General features: G+C 42.3%; 1 protein-coding gene across 4 annotated transcripts in view; it reads left to right on the top strand.

The window, feature by feature from the left end:
* The window catches only part of SLC6A11 (solute carrier family 6 member 11), a 342,972-nt gene that overhangs the window by 172,275 nt on the left and 152,912 nt on the right, over positions 1–17,785 (top strand). For all 4 annotated transcript variants that reach the window (XM_077277724.1, XM_077277721.1, XM_077277722.1 and 1 more), the window contains exon 5: positions 2,794–2,881. In XM_077277724.1, coding sequence (XP_077133839.1) covers positions 2,794–2,881 — 88 coding nt within the window. The remainder of the gene's footprint in view (positions 1–2,793; positions 2,882–17,785) is intronic.

Raw genomic sequence — 17,785 nt, 5'->3', positions numbered from 1 at the left:
TGGATTTACCTCGTGGGACGTGACAGTTCATCAGAGGGTATGTATATTGTTGGTTTATTATTTTTCCAAGCGAGGGTCTTCAGGTGGATTGAGAAAGCAATAAAATATTAAAACAACCTGTGTGTTTATTTCATTAAAATACTTTTTAATCATGTGTGTGTGTGTTTTTTAACTCTTTCATACAATTGGATTAATAATGGATAGGTGTCATAATTGACGCCTCTCCATTATTAATCTGGCTTAATGTCACCTTACAATAGCAAGGTGGCATTAACCCTTCATTACCCCATATCCCACCGCTACACAGGAGTGGGAAGAGAGTGGCCAAGTGCCAGAATAGGCGCATCTTCCAGATGTGTCTTTTCTGGGGTGGCTGGGGGCAGATGTTTTTAGCCACGGGGGGGGGGGGGGCAATAACCGTGGACCCTCTCCAGGCTATTAATATCTGCCCTGAGTCACTGGCTTTACCACTCTGGTGGAGAAAATTGTGCGGGAGCCCACGCCAATTTTTTCCGCGATTTAACCCTTAAATTTAATAGCTACAGCGCCGAAATTTTGCACATACACACTACTAACATTAGTAGTGTGGAATATGCAAAAAAAAGGGGGATATGACATGGTTTACTGTATGTAAACCATGTCTCATATCATGTCGGGTTTAGGCAGGAGAAATGAAAAGCCGGCAATTGAATTACCGGCTTTTCAACATTATCGCGCTGAAGCAAATATTAAAAAAGTATGCTTCCCCATTGAATTGCATTGGGTTTCGTGTTTTGGCCGATCCCCGACCCCGACTTTTCAATAAGATCGGCCGATTTCACTCGACCTGACTTTTGAGAAAGTCGGGTTTCGTGAAACCCGACTCGATCTCAAAAAATGAAAAGTCGCTCAACCCTAGTCGTCACTTTTCTGTTTGATTTCTCTGCCTTGTGGCTTTCCAGTTTAATAACAGCCATTGAAAGAAAGTCAGAATAACCTTCAGAACTATTTATATTTGCTATAGTTCAAGGAATAGAAAATGTCACATTCGCCGCACAGAAAAGATAAAAATGACCTAGTTACTACTTGTAGAAATTTTCGAGTAGTATCCATTCTTTGAACATAGATTTATTTTAACATTATTAAAAATGAAAATTTGAGTCCTTTCCACTGCGGCGATCATTGTGCTTATGGTCCATTGCTTGTCGGCTTTCCTTTCAAAAGATAAATTTCTAAATGTTTCAGTTTTTTACAAGAAATTTTGCATTTTTTCGATTAAAATATATAACTTTCTTCTACTAAATGTTAAGTATTTTGTAATGAATTGCATTTTTCTTTATTAACTCCCTCATTACAAGTATTTTTTTCATTTATTCCCTCTCAATTCCCCCCCATCCCCCACACACACACCTTTATTTGAAAGCCTAACCGTATGAGGTTTTTTTTTTTTCGTGATGAGTTGTACTTTTAATTGACACCATTCATTTGACCAAATAATGTGGTGAATAATGAAAAAAATGCATAAAAAAAGTGATGTATTGTCTAAAAAACTCATGCAATTCTGCCATTATTTTTTAATTTTTTATTTTACAATGTTCATTATGTAGTTAAAATGATATGGCAACATGATTTCTGAGGTCATACAATTACAATGATATTAAACATATAATTTTTTTTATTTAAGTGGTGAAACAAGAGTAGACAGTTCTTTAAAAAAAAAAGTAAAAAACTATTTGATTTTGAGACCGGTAACTTTTTAACATTTTTCAATTGATGGACTTGTGTTAGGATTCGTGCACATGACTGTATTACCAGTCCAAGTAAGAACTGACAAAACATTGGATCGCACCCAGAACAATGGAATTATATGAGGCTATGTACATCTTAGATATTTTCCTCTGACATAATCTGTCTGGGAAAAATAAACTCTCAGCATGCCGCCGAGTTAGATCACATTCCACCATGCAAGTCAATAAGTCCATGGAAAACATTAGACTGCACCCAGATGACATCTGAGTATTGTCTGACTTTCACAGACTGACACAATGGAGAAGATGGAGACTTTTTTTTCTCCATCTTCTCCACAGTCGAGAGAATCGGATCACACTATGATCAGAATGTGATTTGCATAGTCTACCCAATTTTCCAGAATGAAAGAGTACATGCTTGTGTGACCCTAGCCTTAGGGTAAGGTTGTGCTTGATCTGCTGATGTTTTTATTAATACCATTTTGCAGGTATATTTGATGTTTTGATCAGTTTTCTATTGTATTTTTTAAGGAAGTGGGAGGCATTTTAGTTTTGTCCTCTTTACGACATTTACCATATGGGTCAATTCATTTTATATTTTGATAGATCAGTCTTTTATAGACATGACAATACCAAAAATGTGTTTATTCTAATATTACATGACGAGTTGATTTGAATTTCTATATACTGTCCTATTAATTTCAATTGAATGACGCTACAACATTAGCTAAAGTCCACAAACTAAAACTGCACTTTTTGTAAAAGAAAAAAAAAGAACTCCTCTTTCTCATCCTGGATAACTTTTTTTAAACTCCTTCCCGACATGTGACACAACAGGACATCACACATTGGGCCAGTGTATGCTGCCCATTGGATGTATCTAACATTGCAGATGAGCCTTGTTCTGATTAAGAATATAGACTGTACAGGAGTAGATGAATCTTTTATACAGTAAGATAGTAATGTTGCTAATAATTAACAGGGTGATATGTTTAATCATAAAAAAAAACTTATAGGAGTTCTAAACACATCAATTATTCACCGACACTTATTTTTATGTCTTCAGAGAAATGTGTGGAATTCCAAAAACTTAATGTGACCAATGGAAGTCAGTTGTTTGCCAATGCCACATCTCCTGTCATGGAATTTTGGGAGTAAGTACAAATTCTGCATCACTTACTAAACCTCAGCTATTTCAAATGTCTCTTAAAGGGAGTCTGTCGCCAGGTTTTTGATACCCCACCTGAGAGCAGAATGTTGTAGGGGCAGTGACTGTGATTCCAGTGATGTATCACTTACTGGGATGCTTGTGGTAGTTTTGATAAAATCACTATTTTTCCTGCTTCAGATCCACCAGTTGTCTCTGTGCTGAGCTCTGTATAACCCCGCCCACACCACTGATTGGAAGCTTTCTGTGTACACTGTATGAAGGCAGAAAGCTGCCAATCAGTGGTGGGGGGAGGGGTTACGTAGAGCTCATGAATATGGAGGACTATCTGACAGCAGGTTTACTCGTCCTCTAAAGATAATCTGTGGGTAAAGCAAAGATTTTTTTCGAAAAAATGATGGCAAGCAGAAATCAGGGTCTCTCCATTATACTGCTCTCAAGTTAGGTTGTAAAAACTTGATGACAGATTCCCCTTCAATCTGCTCCTAAACTATTTCAGTTTTCTCATGCTTTGACCATTCAGACCCTTTCCTGGGCATAACACAATGTATCAGTATTACCCAGAGTGTTTCTTTAATTAATACAGATGTCTCTATATACCTTTCCTTTTGCCTTGAAATGCCAAAATGTGTTTTACAAATTGACCAGCTTTGACGAAAAAAAAGCATGATTTTGTGATAATTAGTGATGAACGAATATGCTCGTTACTCGAGATTTCTCGAGCACGCTCGGGGGTCCTCCAAGTATTTTTAGTGCGCGGAGATTTAGTTTTTTTCACCGCTGCTGGATGATTTACAGATACTAGCCTGCTTGATTACATGTGGGGATTCCCTAGCAACCAGGCAACCCCCACATGTGCTTATGCTGGCTAACAGATGTAAATCATTCAGCTGAGGCGATGAAAACTAAATCTCCGAACACTAAAAAATACTCGGAGGACCCCCGAGCGTGCTCGGGAAATCTCTAGTAACGAGTATATTCGCTCATCACTAGTGGTAATCTGTCAGTAGAGGTTTATGTCATATGTTTCTATCCTACCCTATCCTGCAGTACCTCAGGTTTCCTAAGTACATTCTTACAGAAATTTAACCTTTAATATTTCAGCACATTAAAAAAACATACATTCAGCACTACGTACCAGACTAAGCAAGTAGAACATTCATTTTGGGAATTGATGGCTTTGCATATTTGCTTATTTATAGTGTTCATCATTCATAGTCAGTTTAACGATATGTTCCAAGCAGAAAATACAAATAATAGCTGGCACATAAAAATACACAAGTTTATTTATGTAATCCATAAAGTTAGCGTTCAAGAGTAGTGTTGAGCGATACCGTCCGATACTTGAAAGTATCGGTATCGGAAAGTATCGGCCGATACCGGCAAAGTATCGGATCTAATCCGATACCGATACCCGATACCAATACAAGTCAATGGGACTCAAGTATCGGACGGTATCCCTGATGGTTCCCAGGGTCTGAAGGAGAGGAAACTCTCCTTCAGGCCCTGGGAACCATATTAATGTGTAAAATAAAGAATAAAAATAAAAAAATATTGCTATACTCACCTCACCGAGGGAACCGGCAGCGTTGTTTGCTTAAAATGCGCGCTTTTCCTTCCTTCCGTGACGTCACGGCTTCTGATTGGTCGCGTGCCGCCCATGTGGCCGCGACGCGACCAATCACAGCAAGCCGTGACGTAATTTTCAGGTCCTTCTAGGCATTCAGTATTTTAAAATTACGTTCCGGCTTTGTGATTGGTCGCGTCGCGGTCACATGGGCGACGCGACCAATCACAAGCCGTGACGTCACGGGAGGCAGGAGACGCGCGCATTTTAAAATGCGCACGTGTCCAGCCTCCCGTGACGTCACGGCTTGTGATTGGTCGCGTCGCCCATGTGGCCGCGACGCAACCAATCACAGCAAGCCGTGACGTAATTTCAGGTCCTTCAGGATTTTAAAATTACGTTCTGGCTTGTGATTGGTCGCGTCGCGGTCACATGGGCGACGCGACCAATCACAAGCCGTGACGTCACGGGAGGCTGGACACGCGCACATTTTAAAATGCGCGCATCTCCTGCCTCCCGTGACGTCACGGCTTGTGATTGGTCGCGTCGCCCATGTGGCCGCGACGCAACCAATCACAGCAAGCCGTGATGTAATTTCAGGTCCTTCAGGATTTTAAAATTACGTTCTGGCTTGTGATTGGTCGCGTCGCGGTCACACGTCACGGCTTGTGATTGGTCGCGTCGCCCATGTGACCGCGACGCGACCAATCACAAAGCCGGGACGTAATTTTAAAATACTGAATGCCTAGAAGGACCTGAAAATTACAGAGAAAAAAGAAAATTGGCTGACAGCACTCACTTAGTGGGGCGCCCGTGTACGGTCCGGGGAACCTTCCAGGACAAGTAGATACTCCAAAGAAAAGATCACAGCGCTCCATCCAGGTGTAATGGTAAAACGAAAGGTAGCTTTATTATGCCATAAAAGAAGCAACGTTTCGACCTAAAGTAGGTCTTTATCAAGCTTGATAAAGACCTACTTTAGGTCGAAACGTTGCTTCTTTTATGGCATAATAAAGCTACCTTTCGTTTTACCATTACACCTGGATGGAGCGCTGTGATCTTTTCTTTGGAGGACCTGAAAATTACGTCACGGCTTGCTGTGATTGGTCGCGTCGCGGCCACATGGGCGGCACGCGACCAATCAGAAGCCGTGACGTCACGGAAGGAAGGAAAAGCGCGCATTTTAAGCAAACAACGCTGCCGGTTCCCTCGGTGAGGTCCAGGCTGCGTCGGAGAGGTGAGTATAGCAATATTTTTTATTTTAATTCTTTCTTTTACACATTAATGTTGTTTCAATACCGATACCCGATACCACAAAAGCATCGGATCTCGGTATCGGAATTCCGATACAGCAAATATCGGCCGATACCCGATACTTGCGGTATCGGAATGCTCAACACTATTCAAGAGACAAAGTTACAGCAGGCGACCTACTTCCTTTTCTGGCATGGAGCAATTTCTCAAGGCATACAGGGACTATACCTCCTCAAGCACTCAAGCAACTGGCCACTATGGTCTTGCCTTATTTATTTTTTATGTTTTTGGAATAGTTCCTCTTCCGCTTTTCTACAACTGAGTTCTTTTTTTCTTTTGCATATGTTCAATCTAACTGTGGTAGTAGTCAAGCAGATAAAAATCACATACGCAATGTCTACAAGCTGAGGCAGGAATGGAATTGAGTTGAAGGGGTAACATGACAAATATCAGAAATTCAGCAGCTCTGTCCAGCCTCTGTTTGAAGACTTCCATTGAAGGAGAACTCACCACCTCTCGTGGCAGCCTGTTCCACTCATTGATCAACCTCACTGTCAAAAAGTTTTTTCTAATATCTAATCTGTGTCACTTCCTATTCAGTTTTATCCCACTGCTTCTCGTGTTTCCCTGTGCAAATAATAATAATGATGATCCCTTTACAATGTGACAGCCCTTTAGATATTTGTAGACAGCTATTAAGTCTCCCCTCAGCCTTCTGTTTTGCAAGCTAAACATCCCCAGATCCTCTAATCGTTCCTCGTACTTTGTACAATGGTGGTCAGTACCTGGGTCATCACTGATCAGTAGTTTGTCCCAGTTACAGTTACAGTCCCAGGGTAACTATCGGTCTCCTCTAGAGTGCAAGCTCTTATGATTAGTGGGGTCCTCTCTCTACTCTTTCCCATGTATATTTTCCAAGCAATTACAAGCCTTCCAGTATTGAGATTTGCGCAAATTTCTTCGCCATGATTCAAATTTTTTGGGGAAAATTTGTTACAAAATTCAAATTTCAAAAGATCCACTCATCTCTAATCAGGGCATTTGACTTTTGCTTATGCAATAGTAATTTAAGGCTATGTTCACCCGATGAGCTTTTGGTGAGTTTTTGATGTTGAAAATTTTTTGCACCTATTAGGTAAATTAGACTACTTGAGGGTTTTTTTCATTGAGTTTTTGAATGCATCTTTTTACCTGCATTTTTATCATATTTTTGACATTCCGATTTCTGTCTGATTTTGGTATGTCATCACAGTAAAGTACCTATAATGACAATTACTTCCATTCTATTACAATGTCTTGTTAAGGCACCTGCTAGTGATGTCAGTCTCTCTGATCTGCGCCTGACGTCTCATGCAGGCGCTATCATTCCCAGGGACAGCACAGTGCAAATGGATATTTTGTCTCTTGCTACGTCATCAGGATGTTACTGCACATGTGCGACCCCTGAAATTACATTGCCTGTGAAAGTTGGGGGAGCTTGTCACAGAGAGGAGTAACCTGTCAATCACTGGCAGGAGAAAGAGACTTGAGAAGTATAAGAGTTGTAAGTGCAGACCAAATCCCTGCATTTATGATTCTGTTTGAATAAGAATTCATCGATTGATTAAAAGACAACGGAAACACAGTCTTATAATATAAATTATGTGTCATGCCATGTGCTTGGATAAATCTGAGCCTCTGTCTGTATTGTGGCTGTTCCCATCCTCTTGTCAAAAACGGGCTGAGGCAGAGACACCGCAGCAACAATTCTCCACTGCCCCCTCTTTCTTCATCTTTTTGTCACGGTTTTATTGCGACAGAGAGGAGCCATAAGACCGTCCGCAGCATCTGATTTCTTTTATTCCTGCGCTTATTAGAATCACTTCACCTTCATATTAAATGGTGCAGGTTTCTTTTAGAATTGCAGGGGTTAACGTGCTCACTTAAGAGCTCTTGGAAGCTTTCCTGCATTAAGGCTCTCAGCTGTTCACTGCTAGCCACTCTCATCTACTATGGGCCCTGGCAAGCACTCATTGCCAGAGCAAGCTTTATGCTGCATAGTTGGAGATGGTGGTTCATAGTAGTTGTTTGAGAAGGCAATTGGTGGATTTGCAAGGTTTTGAGTGTATGCTAATACCCTTCTTCTCCTACTTTGGTTTTTCCCCATCCTCCACTTCCCGGTGTATACCTCTGTTGTTTCTGTGAGTATATTTGTATGATTGATATTTTCCTTTATCCCTGTTTGTATTACCTTGTTAGTCTGGTTGGTGTATTACGGTACACGATTACTCCTCTCTTCCCTGAGTGGGGAGGGGTACAGACTGATGGCAGATACTGGAGCTAAGGTAAGGTATGAGGCCCCAATGTCTTCACCATCAGAGTAATTTGGGGAAAAGGACAAGCTAGGGCGACCCTAGCATTAGAAACAGGGAAGGAGCCCCTGGTACTGGAATACCCAACAACAGCGTCATGACACTTATATTGTGCTACTGTTCCAATTAATATTTACTTTTAGATTTAAGGAAATCTACAAAAAGCAAGAAAAAGAGAAAGAAGATAACACCTTACAGTAAATTGAGGAATCTGACAATTTCCCCAACAAGAGATCTTAAACATCTGACAACTTAATATGTTTTACTTGTTTATGAAAAATACAGTTTATCACTTTCTATCATTTGATGATGTTACAAATTCTTGAATAAAAACAAAAAAATACACAACGTTTTCTCCAAACTTCATGGTGATAGAACAGTTGTTTAATATGAAGAAATGCGGCCAAGCCAATCTGTGAAATAAGTCCAATGATAGGAGATTTGTACTATAAGCCAAAGAGTCTCTTATTTAATTTTTTCCTAATATGCTTCCCTGCCAGGCTTGGCCCAGATTTGAATGAAAATATGAACCTGTGTTTCATGCATGACTCACACTCTTTTAATTATTATTATGGAATTCCCTCATGTTATCCTTTAATGTTGCCTCTAATTGGAATTATACCAGCAAGTAAAAACCGAATACTAATTTTTATCTCCTTACTGTTAGAATATTAATTGGTCTTTAAACTTTATTTAAAAAAATAAATAAATTCCTATATGAAGCTATCATTGTTTAATGCCACTTAAGAAGACAGATTACTTATGACTCACAGGGCATTGACTACTTTTTAAGGCATATCATAGGTGTAGCATTAAAGGGATTTCGTACTAAATCCCTTTTAATGATCGTTTGCTTCCCAGAGGTCAGACTCTCTATGATCATACATTTAGCCTGTGGATAGGTGATATACAGCAGGTGAAGTAAATATTGATCATGTCACCAATTTTCTAAGTAAATATATTTCTATAGGTGCTACTGACAGGAATTTCTCATCAGATGTCAATAACAACTCATCCAATCCACACAAGCAAAGTAATCAAATCATAGATGTCCAAAAATTAAGTTATGTGTAATAATGAGAAATGACACAGGTAAAAAGTATTGAACAAGCTTACTGATATTTAATACTTTGTACAAAAGCCTTTGTTGGTGATGACCTTCAGGATGCCTCCAGTATGGAGAAACTAGTCACATTCATTGCTCAGGTGTCATTTTGGCCCATTCTTCCACACAAACACTCTTCAAATTTTTAAGGTCCAGTGGGCTCCATCTATGAACTCTTATGAGCTTTAGTTCCTTCCGTAACTTTTCTATTGGATTTAGTTCAGGTGATTGGCTGGACCATTCAAACAACTTTATTTTCTTTCTCTGAAACCATTTGAAAGTTTCTCTGTGTGTTTGGACTCATTGCCTTGCGGAAATGTCCATCGTTATTTCATCAATATGGTAGATGGAAGCAAATTTTTATCAAGAATGTCTTGGTACATTTGCCTATTCCTCCTTCTTTCAGGAAAATGAAGCTTGCCAGAAAAACAGTCTTACACCATGTTGTTCCCACCTCCAAATTTCATTGTTTGTATGGTGTTTTTGGCGTGATATGCAGTGCCTTTTGGTGTCCAAATATAGTGTGTATTATGGCATCCAAAGAGTTCAATTTTAGTCTCCTCTGCCCACACTATATTCTCCCAGTATTTCACAGGCTTGTCTAAATGTTGTTAAAAAAATCTTCAAAAGCACTTGAACATGCTTTTTGGTCAGCAATGAAGTCTTGGGTGGTAAGCGTGCGCACAGGCCATGGAGGTCGAATGCATTACTTATAGTTTTCTTTGAACAATTGTACCTCCTGATTTCAAGTCTTTCTGTGGCTCTTCACGGATGGTCCTTGTTTCTTGGACATCTCTCCTCTCCTAATTATTTTCACTCCTCTGTCTGAAATTTTGCGGGAACACCTGTGTCATGGATCCCAATGGCTGGGGATCGCACTGGACAAGCAAAATAACAGAAATAATGAACGAGCTCTAGGGTGATGGAACCTGGGCTGACCGCTGCCCTACTCCTGACAAACACAACTAGAAATAGCCAGGGAGCGTGCCTACGTTGATTCTAGACGCCACGCGCCAGCCTAAGAGCTAACTAGCACTGCAGAGGAAATAAAGACCTAGCTTGCCTCCAGAGGAATGAACCCCAAAAGGTATAGTTGCCCCCCACATGTATTGATGGTGAAATGAGAGGAAGGCACGCACATAGAGATGAAAATAGATTTAGCAAAATGAGGCCCGCTATAACTAGAAAGCAGAATGATACAAAAGGGGTCTGAGCGGTCAGCAAAAAACCCTAATCAAAAACCATCCTGAGATTACAAGAACCCATGTGCCAACTCATGGCACATGGGGAGAACCTCAGCCCACTAGAGCTACCAGCTAGCATAGAGTCATAATTAGCAAGCTGGACAAAAAACCAAACAACTAAAAAACAGAACTTAGCTTATCCTGAGAGATCTGGGAGCAGGTAGTCAGGAACCAAACTGAGCACATCTGAGTACATTGATAGCCGGCAAGGGAATGACAGAAAAGCCAGGTTAAATAGGAAACACCCAGCCTCTGATGGACAGGTGGAAAGCAGAGACCGCAACCCACCAAAGTCACCCAGTACCAGCCGTAACCACCAGAGGGAGCCCAAAAACAGAATCCACAACAGTACCCCCCCCTTGAGGAGGGGTCACCGAACCCTCACGAGAACCCCCAGGGCGATCAGGATGAGCTCTATGGAAGGCGCAGACCAAATCAGTCGCATGAACATCAGAGGCGACCACCCAGGAATTATCCTCCTGACCATAACCCTTCCACTTAACCAAATACTGGAGTTTACGTCTGGAAACACGAGAATCCAAGATCTTCTCAACAACATACTCCAATTCTCCCTCCACCAGCACCGGAGCAGGAGGCTCAACCGAAGGAACAACGGGCACCTCATACCTCCGCAATAACGACCGATGGAACACATTATGAATAGCAAACGATGCTGGGAGATCCAAACGAAAAGATACAGGGTTAAGAATCTCCAAGATCTTATAAGGACCGATGAACCGAGGCTTGAACTTAGGAGAAGAGACCTTCATAGGGACAAAACGAGAAGACAACCACACCAAGTCCCCAACAAGAAGTCGGGGACCCACGCGGCGACGGCGATTAGCAAACTGCTGAGTCTTCTCCTGAGACAACTTCAAATTGTCCACCACCTGATTCCAAATCTGATGTAGCCTGTCCACCACCACGTCCACTCCAGGACAATCCGAAGGCTCCACCTGACCAGAGGAAAAACGAGGATGAAACCCCGAATTACAAAAGAAAGGAGAGACCAAAGTAGCAGTACTAGCCCGATTATTAAGGGCAAATTCGGCCAGTGGCAAAAAGGCAACCCAATCATCTTGATCAGCAGAAACAAAACACCTTAAATAAGTTTCCAAGGTCTGATTAGTTCGCTCCGTCTGGCCATTCGTCTGAGGATGGAATGCAGACGAGAAAGACAAATCAATGCCCATCTTAGCACAAAATGTCCGCCAAAATCTAGACACAAACTGGGATCCCCTGTCAGAAACGATATTCTCCGGAATCCCATGCAAACGAACCACGTTCTGAAAAAATAAAGGGACCAACTCAGAAGAGGAAGGCAACTTAGGCAAGGGTACCAAATGAACCATCTTAGAAAAGCGGTCACAAACAACCCAGATAACGGACATTTTCTGTGAGACAGGGAGATCTGAAATAAAATCCATGGAAATGTGCGTCCAAGGCCTCTTCGGGATAGGCAAGGATAACAACAACCCACTGGCCCGAGAACAGCAAGGCTTAGCCCGAGCACACACTTCACAAGACTGCACAAAGGTGCGCACATCCCTTGACAAGGAAGGACACCAAAAAGACCTGGCCACCAAGTCTCTAGTACCAAATATTCCAGGATGACCAGCCAACACAGAAGAATGGACCTCGGAGATGACTCTACTGGTCCAATCATCCGGAACAAACAGTCTTTCTGGTGGACAACGATCAGGTTTATCCGCCTGAAACTCCTGCAATGCACATCGCAAGTCTGGGGAGACAGCGGACAATATTACCCCATCCCTAAGGATACCAGTAGGCCCAGAATCTCCAGGAGAGTCAGGCACAAAACTCCTGGAAAGAGCATCTGCCTTCACATTCTTTGAACCTGGCAGGTATGAAACCACAAAATTGAAACGAGAAAAAAACAACGACCAACGAGCCTGTCTAGGATTCAGACGCCTGGCAGACTCAAGGTAAATCAGATTTTTGTGATCAGTCAAGACCACCACACGATGTCTAGCACCCTCAAGCCAATGACGCCACTCCTCAAATGCCCACTTCATGGCCAAAAGCTCCCGATTACCCACATCATAATTGCGCTCGGTGGGAGAGAATTTTCTAGAAAAGAACGCACATGGCTTCATCACCGAGCCATTGGAACTTCTCTGTGACAAAACCGCCCCCGCTCCAATCTCGGAAGCATCAACCTCAACCTGAAAAGGAAGTGAAACATCTGGTTGACATAAGCGCCGGTTTTCTTCCGCTCCTGTGTTAAGTTCCTGAAAGGCCTCCACAGCCGTAGGAGACCAATTAGCAACATCAGCACCCTTTTTAGTCAAATCAGTCAAAGGTTTAACAACACTGGAAAAATTAGTAATGAACCGACGATAAAAATTAGCAAAACCCAAGAACTTCTGAAGACTCTTAACAGATGTAGGTTGTGTCCAGTCACAAATCGCCTGAACCTTGACGGGATCCATCTCAATAGTAGAAGGAGAAAAAATGTACCCCAAAAAAGAAATTTTCTGGACTCCGAAGAGACATTTTGAGCCCTTCACAAACAGAGAATTGGCCCGCAGGACTTGAAACACCTTCCTGACCTGTAGAACATGAGACTCCCAGTCATCAGAAAACACCAAAATATCATCCAAATACACAATCATAAACTTATCCAGATATTCACGGAAAATATTGTGCATAAAGGACTGAAAGACTGAAGGAGCATTAGAAAGTCCAAAAGGCATTACCAAATACTCAAAATGGCCCTCAGGCGTATTAAATGCGGTTTTCCACTCATCACCCTGTTTTATCCGCACAAGATTATACGCACCGCGAAGATCTATCTTAGTGAACCACCTAGCCCCCTTAATGCGAGCAAACAAATCAGTCAATAATGGCAATGGATACTGATATTTGACTGTAATCTTATTCAGAAGGCGATAATCTATACAAGGCCTCAGGGAACCATCTTTTTTTGCCACGAAAAAAAAACCTGCTCCCAGAGGGGACGAAGATGGACGAATATGTCCCTTTTCCAAGGACTCCTTAATATAATTCCACATAGCAGTATGCTCTGGCACTGACAGATTAAATAAACGACCCTTAGGGAACTTACTGCCAGGAATTAATTCTATAGCACAGTCACAATCCCTATGAGGAGGGAGCGAATTGAGCTTAGGCTCCTCCAAAACATCCCGATAGTCAGACAAAAACGCAGGGACCTCAGAAGGAGTAGATGAAGCGATTGAAATCAGAGGTGCATCATCATGAACCCCCTGACATCCCCAGCTTAACACAGACATTGTTTTCCAATCCAGGACAGGATTATGAGTTTGTAACCATGGCAGACCAAGCACTAGTACATCATGTAAATTATACAGTACAAGGAAGCGAATCACCTCCTGATGAACAGGAGTCATGTGCATGGTCACTTGTGTCCAGTACTGCGGTTTATTCATAGCCAATGGTGTAGAGTCAATTCCCTTCAAAGGAATAGGAACTTCCAGAGGCTCCAGACTAAAACTGCAGCGTTTGGCAAATTACCAATCCATAAGACTCAGGGCAGCGCCCGAATCCACATAGGCATCGACGGAAATGGATGACAGTGAACAAATCAGAGTTACAGACAAAATGAACTTAGACTGCAGAGTACTAATGGCAAAAGATTTATCAACCTTTTTTGTGCGTTTAGAGCATGCTGATATAACATGAGCTGAATCACCACACTAAAAACACAATCCATTTTTCCGCCTATAATTTTGCCGTTCACTTCTGGACTGAATTCTATCACATTGCATAGTCTCAGGTGCCTGTTCAGAAGACACCGCCAACTGGTGCACAGGTTTGCGCTCCCGTAAACACCGATCAATCTGAATGGCCATAGTCATAGACTCATTCAGACCTGTAGGCGCAGGGAACCCCACCATAATATCCTTAATGGCCTCAGAAAGACCATCTCTGAAGTTTGCAGCCAGGGCGCACTCATTCCACTGAGTAAGCACCAACCATTTCCGAAATTTTTTACAATATACTTCCGCTTCATCATGCCCCTGAGAGAGGGCTAATAAAGCCTTTTCAGCCTGAATCTCCAGGTTAAGTTCCTCATAGAGCAATCCCAGTGCCAGAAAAAACGCATCCACACTGAGCAATGCAGGATCCCCTGGTGCCAATGCAAATGCCCAATTCTGAGGGTCGCCCCGCAGGAAAGATATTACAATCTTAACCTGCTGAGCAGGGTCTCCAGAGGAGTGAGATTTCAAAGAAAGAAACAATTTGCAATTGTTCCTGAAATTCAGGAAGGTAGATCTATCTCCAGAAAAAAACTCTGGAATAGGAATTCTAGGTTCAGACATGGGAGTGAAAACAACAAAATCCTGTATGTTTTGAACTTTTGCAGCAAGATTACTCAGGCTGGAAGCCAAACTCTGGACATCCATGTTAAACAGCTAAGGTCAGAGCCATTCAAGGGTTAAGAGGAGGTAAGAAGCAGCTAGACAGCAATTAAGGGCTAGGCAGCAAAACTCTGAGGGGAAAAAAAAAAAAAATTCCCTTAAACACTTCTTTTTCTCCTGCTTCAGCCCAAACAATTAACACTTTGTAGGCCGGCTATACTGTCATGGATCCCAATGGCTGGGGATCACACTGGACAAGCAAAATAACATAAATAACGGACGAGCTCTAAGGTGATGGAACCTGGGCTGACCGCTGCCCTACTCCTGACAAACACAACTAGAAATAGCCAGGGAGCGTGCCTACGTTGATTCTAGACGCCACGCGCCAGCCTAAGAGCTAACTAGCACTGCAGAGGAAATAAAGACCTAGCTTGCCTCCAGAGGAATGAACCCCAAAAGGTATAGTTGCCCCCCACATGTATTGACGGTGAAATGAGAGGAAGGCACGCACATAGAGATGAAAATAGATTTAGCAAAATGAGGCCCGCTATAACTAGAAAGCAGAATGATACAAAAGGGGTCTGAGCGGTCAGCAAAAAACCCTAATCAAAAACCATCCTGAGATTACAAGAACCCATGTGCCAACTCATGGCACATGGGGAGAACCTCAGCCCACTAGAGCTACCAGCTAGCATAGAGTCATAATTAGCAAGCTGGACAAAAAACCAAACAACTAAAAAACAGAACTTAGCTTATCCTGAGAGATCTGGGAGCAGGTAGTCAGGAACCAAACTGAGCACATCTGAGTACATTGATAGCCGGCAAGGGAATGACAGAAAAGCCAGGTTAAATAGGAAACACCCAGCCTCTGATGGACAGGTGGAAAGCAGAGACCGCAACCCACCAAAGTCACCCAGTACCAGCCGTAACCACCAGAGGGAGCCCAAAAACAGAATCCACAACACACCTGGTCGTGGCCACTTTATGGTGAAATTATGTTTTTGACTGTGGTCACTAGAACCTTCAGTAGTTTAGAAAATTTTCTGTATCCAATATCATCAGTATTTTTGCAACAATAAGGTTTCAAAGGTCTTGAGAAAGATCATTGCTTTTACCCATCATGAGATGCTTCTTAGGTGGCACCTTGGTAATGAGACACCTTTTTAGAGGCCATCAGTTGAACCAGCTGATATTATTTTTCAATAAGTGGCAGGATTGCTTTCTAATTACTTATAGATTTCAACTGGTCCCATCATGAATTCCCAGACTTTTTGCACCTCCCTTTCTTCATGTGTTCAACACTTTTTGCCTGTGCCATTTCTCATTATTACACTTAACTTAATTTATGGGTATCTATGGTTAGCTTTATTTGCCTGCATGGATTGGATGAGTTGTTACCGAGGTCTGGTGATAATTTCACATCAATAGCGCCTTTAGAAATATATTTACTTAGAAAATTGGTAATGTGTTCAATTCTTACTTCACCCAGTGTATGTGTAAGGTTGGAAATCCCTTTTGAAAAGGAGCCTGCTTTCAGATTCATGCTGCCCTAAACAAGGGAAGAATGAAATTCCAACAAGGTCAACTATTACAGAATGACATGTTTAAGAGAAAATGTTTTACAAAAAAAGTTTGGAGCAAAGAGTCACTGGTGCCTTAGAGAGCGTCGAGGACTAACTGCCATATAAAATGGCACTCAAATTATAAACTGTATATGATATGATACAGGACTCATTACTAGGGTTGAGCGAAACGGGTCGGCAATTTTCAGAAGTCGACGACTTTTGGCAAAGTCGGGTTTCATGAAACCCGACCCGACCCCTGTGTGGGGTCGGCCATGAAGTCGGCGATCTTCTGAATCTGGAATCGGAATTCCGATACCGATTCCCGATATGTTTAAGATATCGGGAATTGGTATCGGAATTCAGATTTAAGTGTAAAATAAAGAATTAAAATAAAAAATATCGCTATACTTACACTCTGATGCGCCCTGGTACTAAGCGGGAACCTTCCTTCCTTAGAATCAGCCTTCCAGGACCTTGCGGTGACGTCGCGGGGACGTCGCGGCTTGTGACTGGTCGTGCGAGCGGTCACATGGGCGGCCGCGCGACCAATCACAAGCCGCGACGTCACCGTGACGTCACCGAAGGTCCTGGAAGGGCTGATTCTTAGGAAGGAAGGCTGCCGGAAAGAAGCAGGGCATGTCCAAGGGTGAGTATATACCTAATAGGAATATACTCACCCTCGGCTTCTTTCCGGCAGCCTTCCTTCCTAAGAATCAGCCCTTCCAGGACCTTCGGTGACGTCATGGTGACGTCACGGCTTGTGATTGGTCGCGCGGCCGCCCATGTGACTGCTCGCGCGACCAATCACAAGCCGCGACGTCACCGCAAGGTCCTGGAAGGCTGATTCTAAGGAAGGAAGGTTCCCGCTTAGTACCAGGGCGCATCAGAGTGTAAGTATAGCGATATTTTTTATTTTAATTCTTTATTTTACACTTAAATATGGATCCCAGGGCCTGAAGGAGAGTTTCCGCTCCTTCAGACCCTGGGAACCATTGGAAACCCAATGCACTGCATTGGGTTTCGAGTTTCGGCCGACCCCGACTTTTTTATAGGATCGGCCGATTTCACTCGACCCGACTTTTGAAAAAGTCGGGTTTCGTGAAACCCGACCCGATCCTATAAAAGTAAAGGTCGCTCAACCCTACTCATTACAGATCTTTTTACTGGGGCCCAGGAGACTCTTTTGGACAAAGTTACCACTTATTCCAATGCAGTGTGTTTTCATATTGGTGTAAAATTCTGAGTGGATACCGTAATTATGCAGGAACAAATGAAGACGCAAAATGTGACTGTGGTGTCGGAGTAGTATTTTTATGCCTCTGTCCGCTCATTAATTTTATACACAGCATTCAATAATCATTTGGTAGAAATTCTGGGATATAGTACATTTAAAAGAAGCTTTCGTTAATAAAGAAATAAAAAAGATAAGCACAGCCGTCT

This window comes from Ranitomeya variabilis, chromosome 8 (assembly GCF_051348905.1).
Source record: "Ranitomeya variabilis isolate aRanVar5 chromosome 8, aRanVar5.hap1, whole genome shotgun sequence".
In the NCBI taxonomy this organism is placed as follows: Eukaryota; Metazoa; Chordata; class Amphibia; order Anura; family Dendrobatidae; genus Ranitomeya; species Ranitomeya variabilis.
This window is presented reverse-complemented; position numbering and strand designations above follow the sequence as displayed.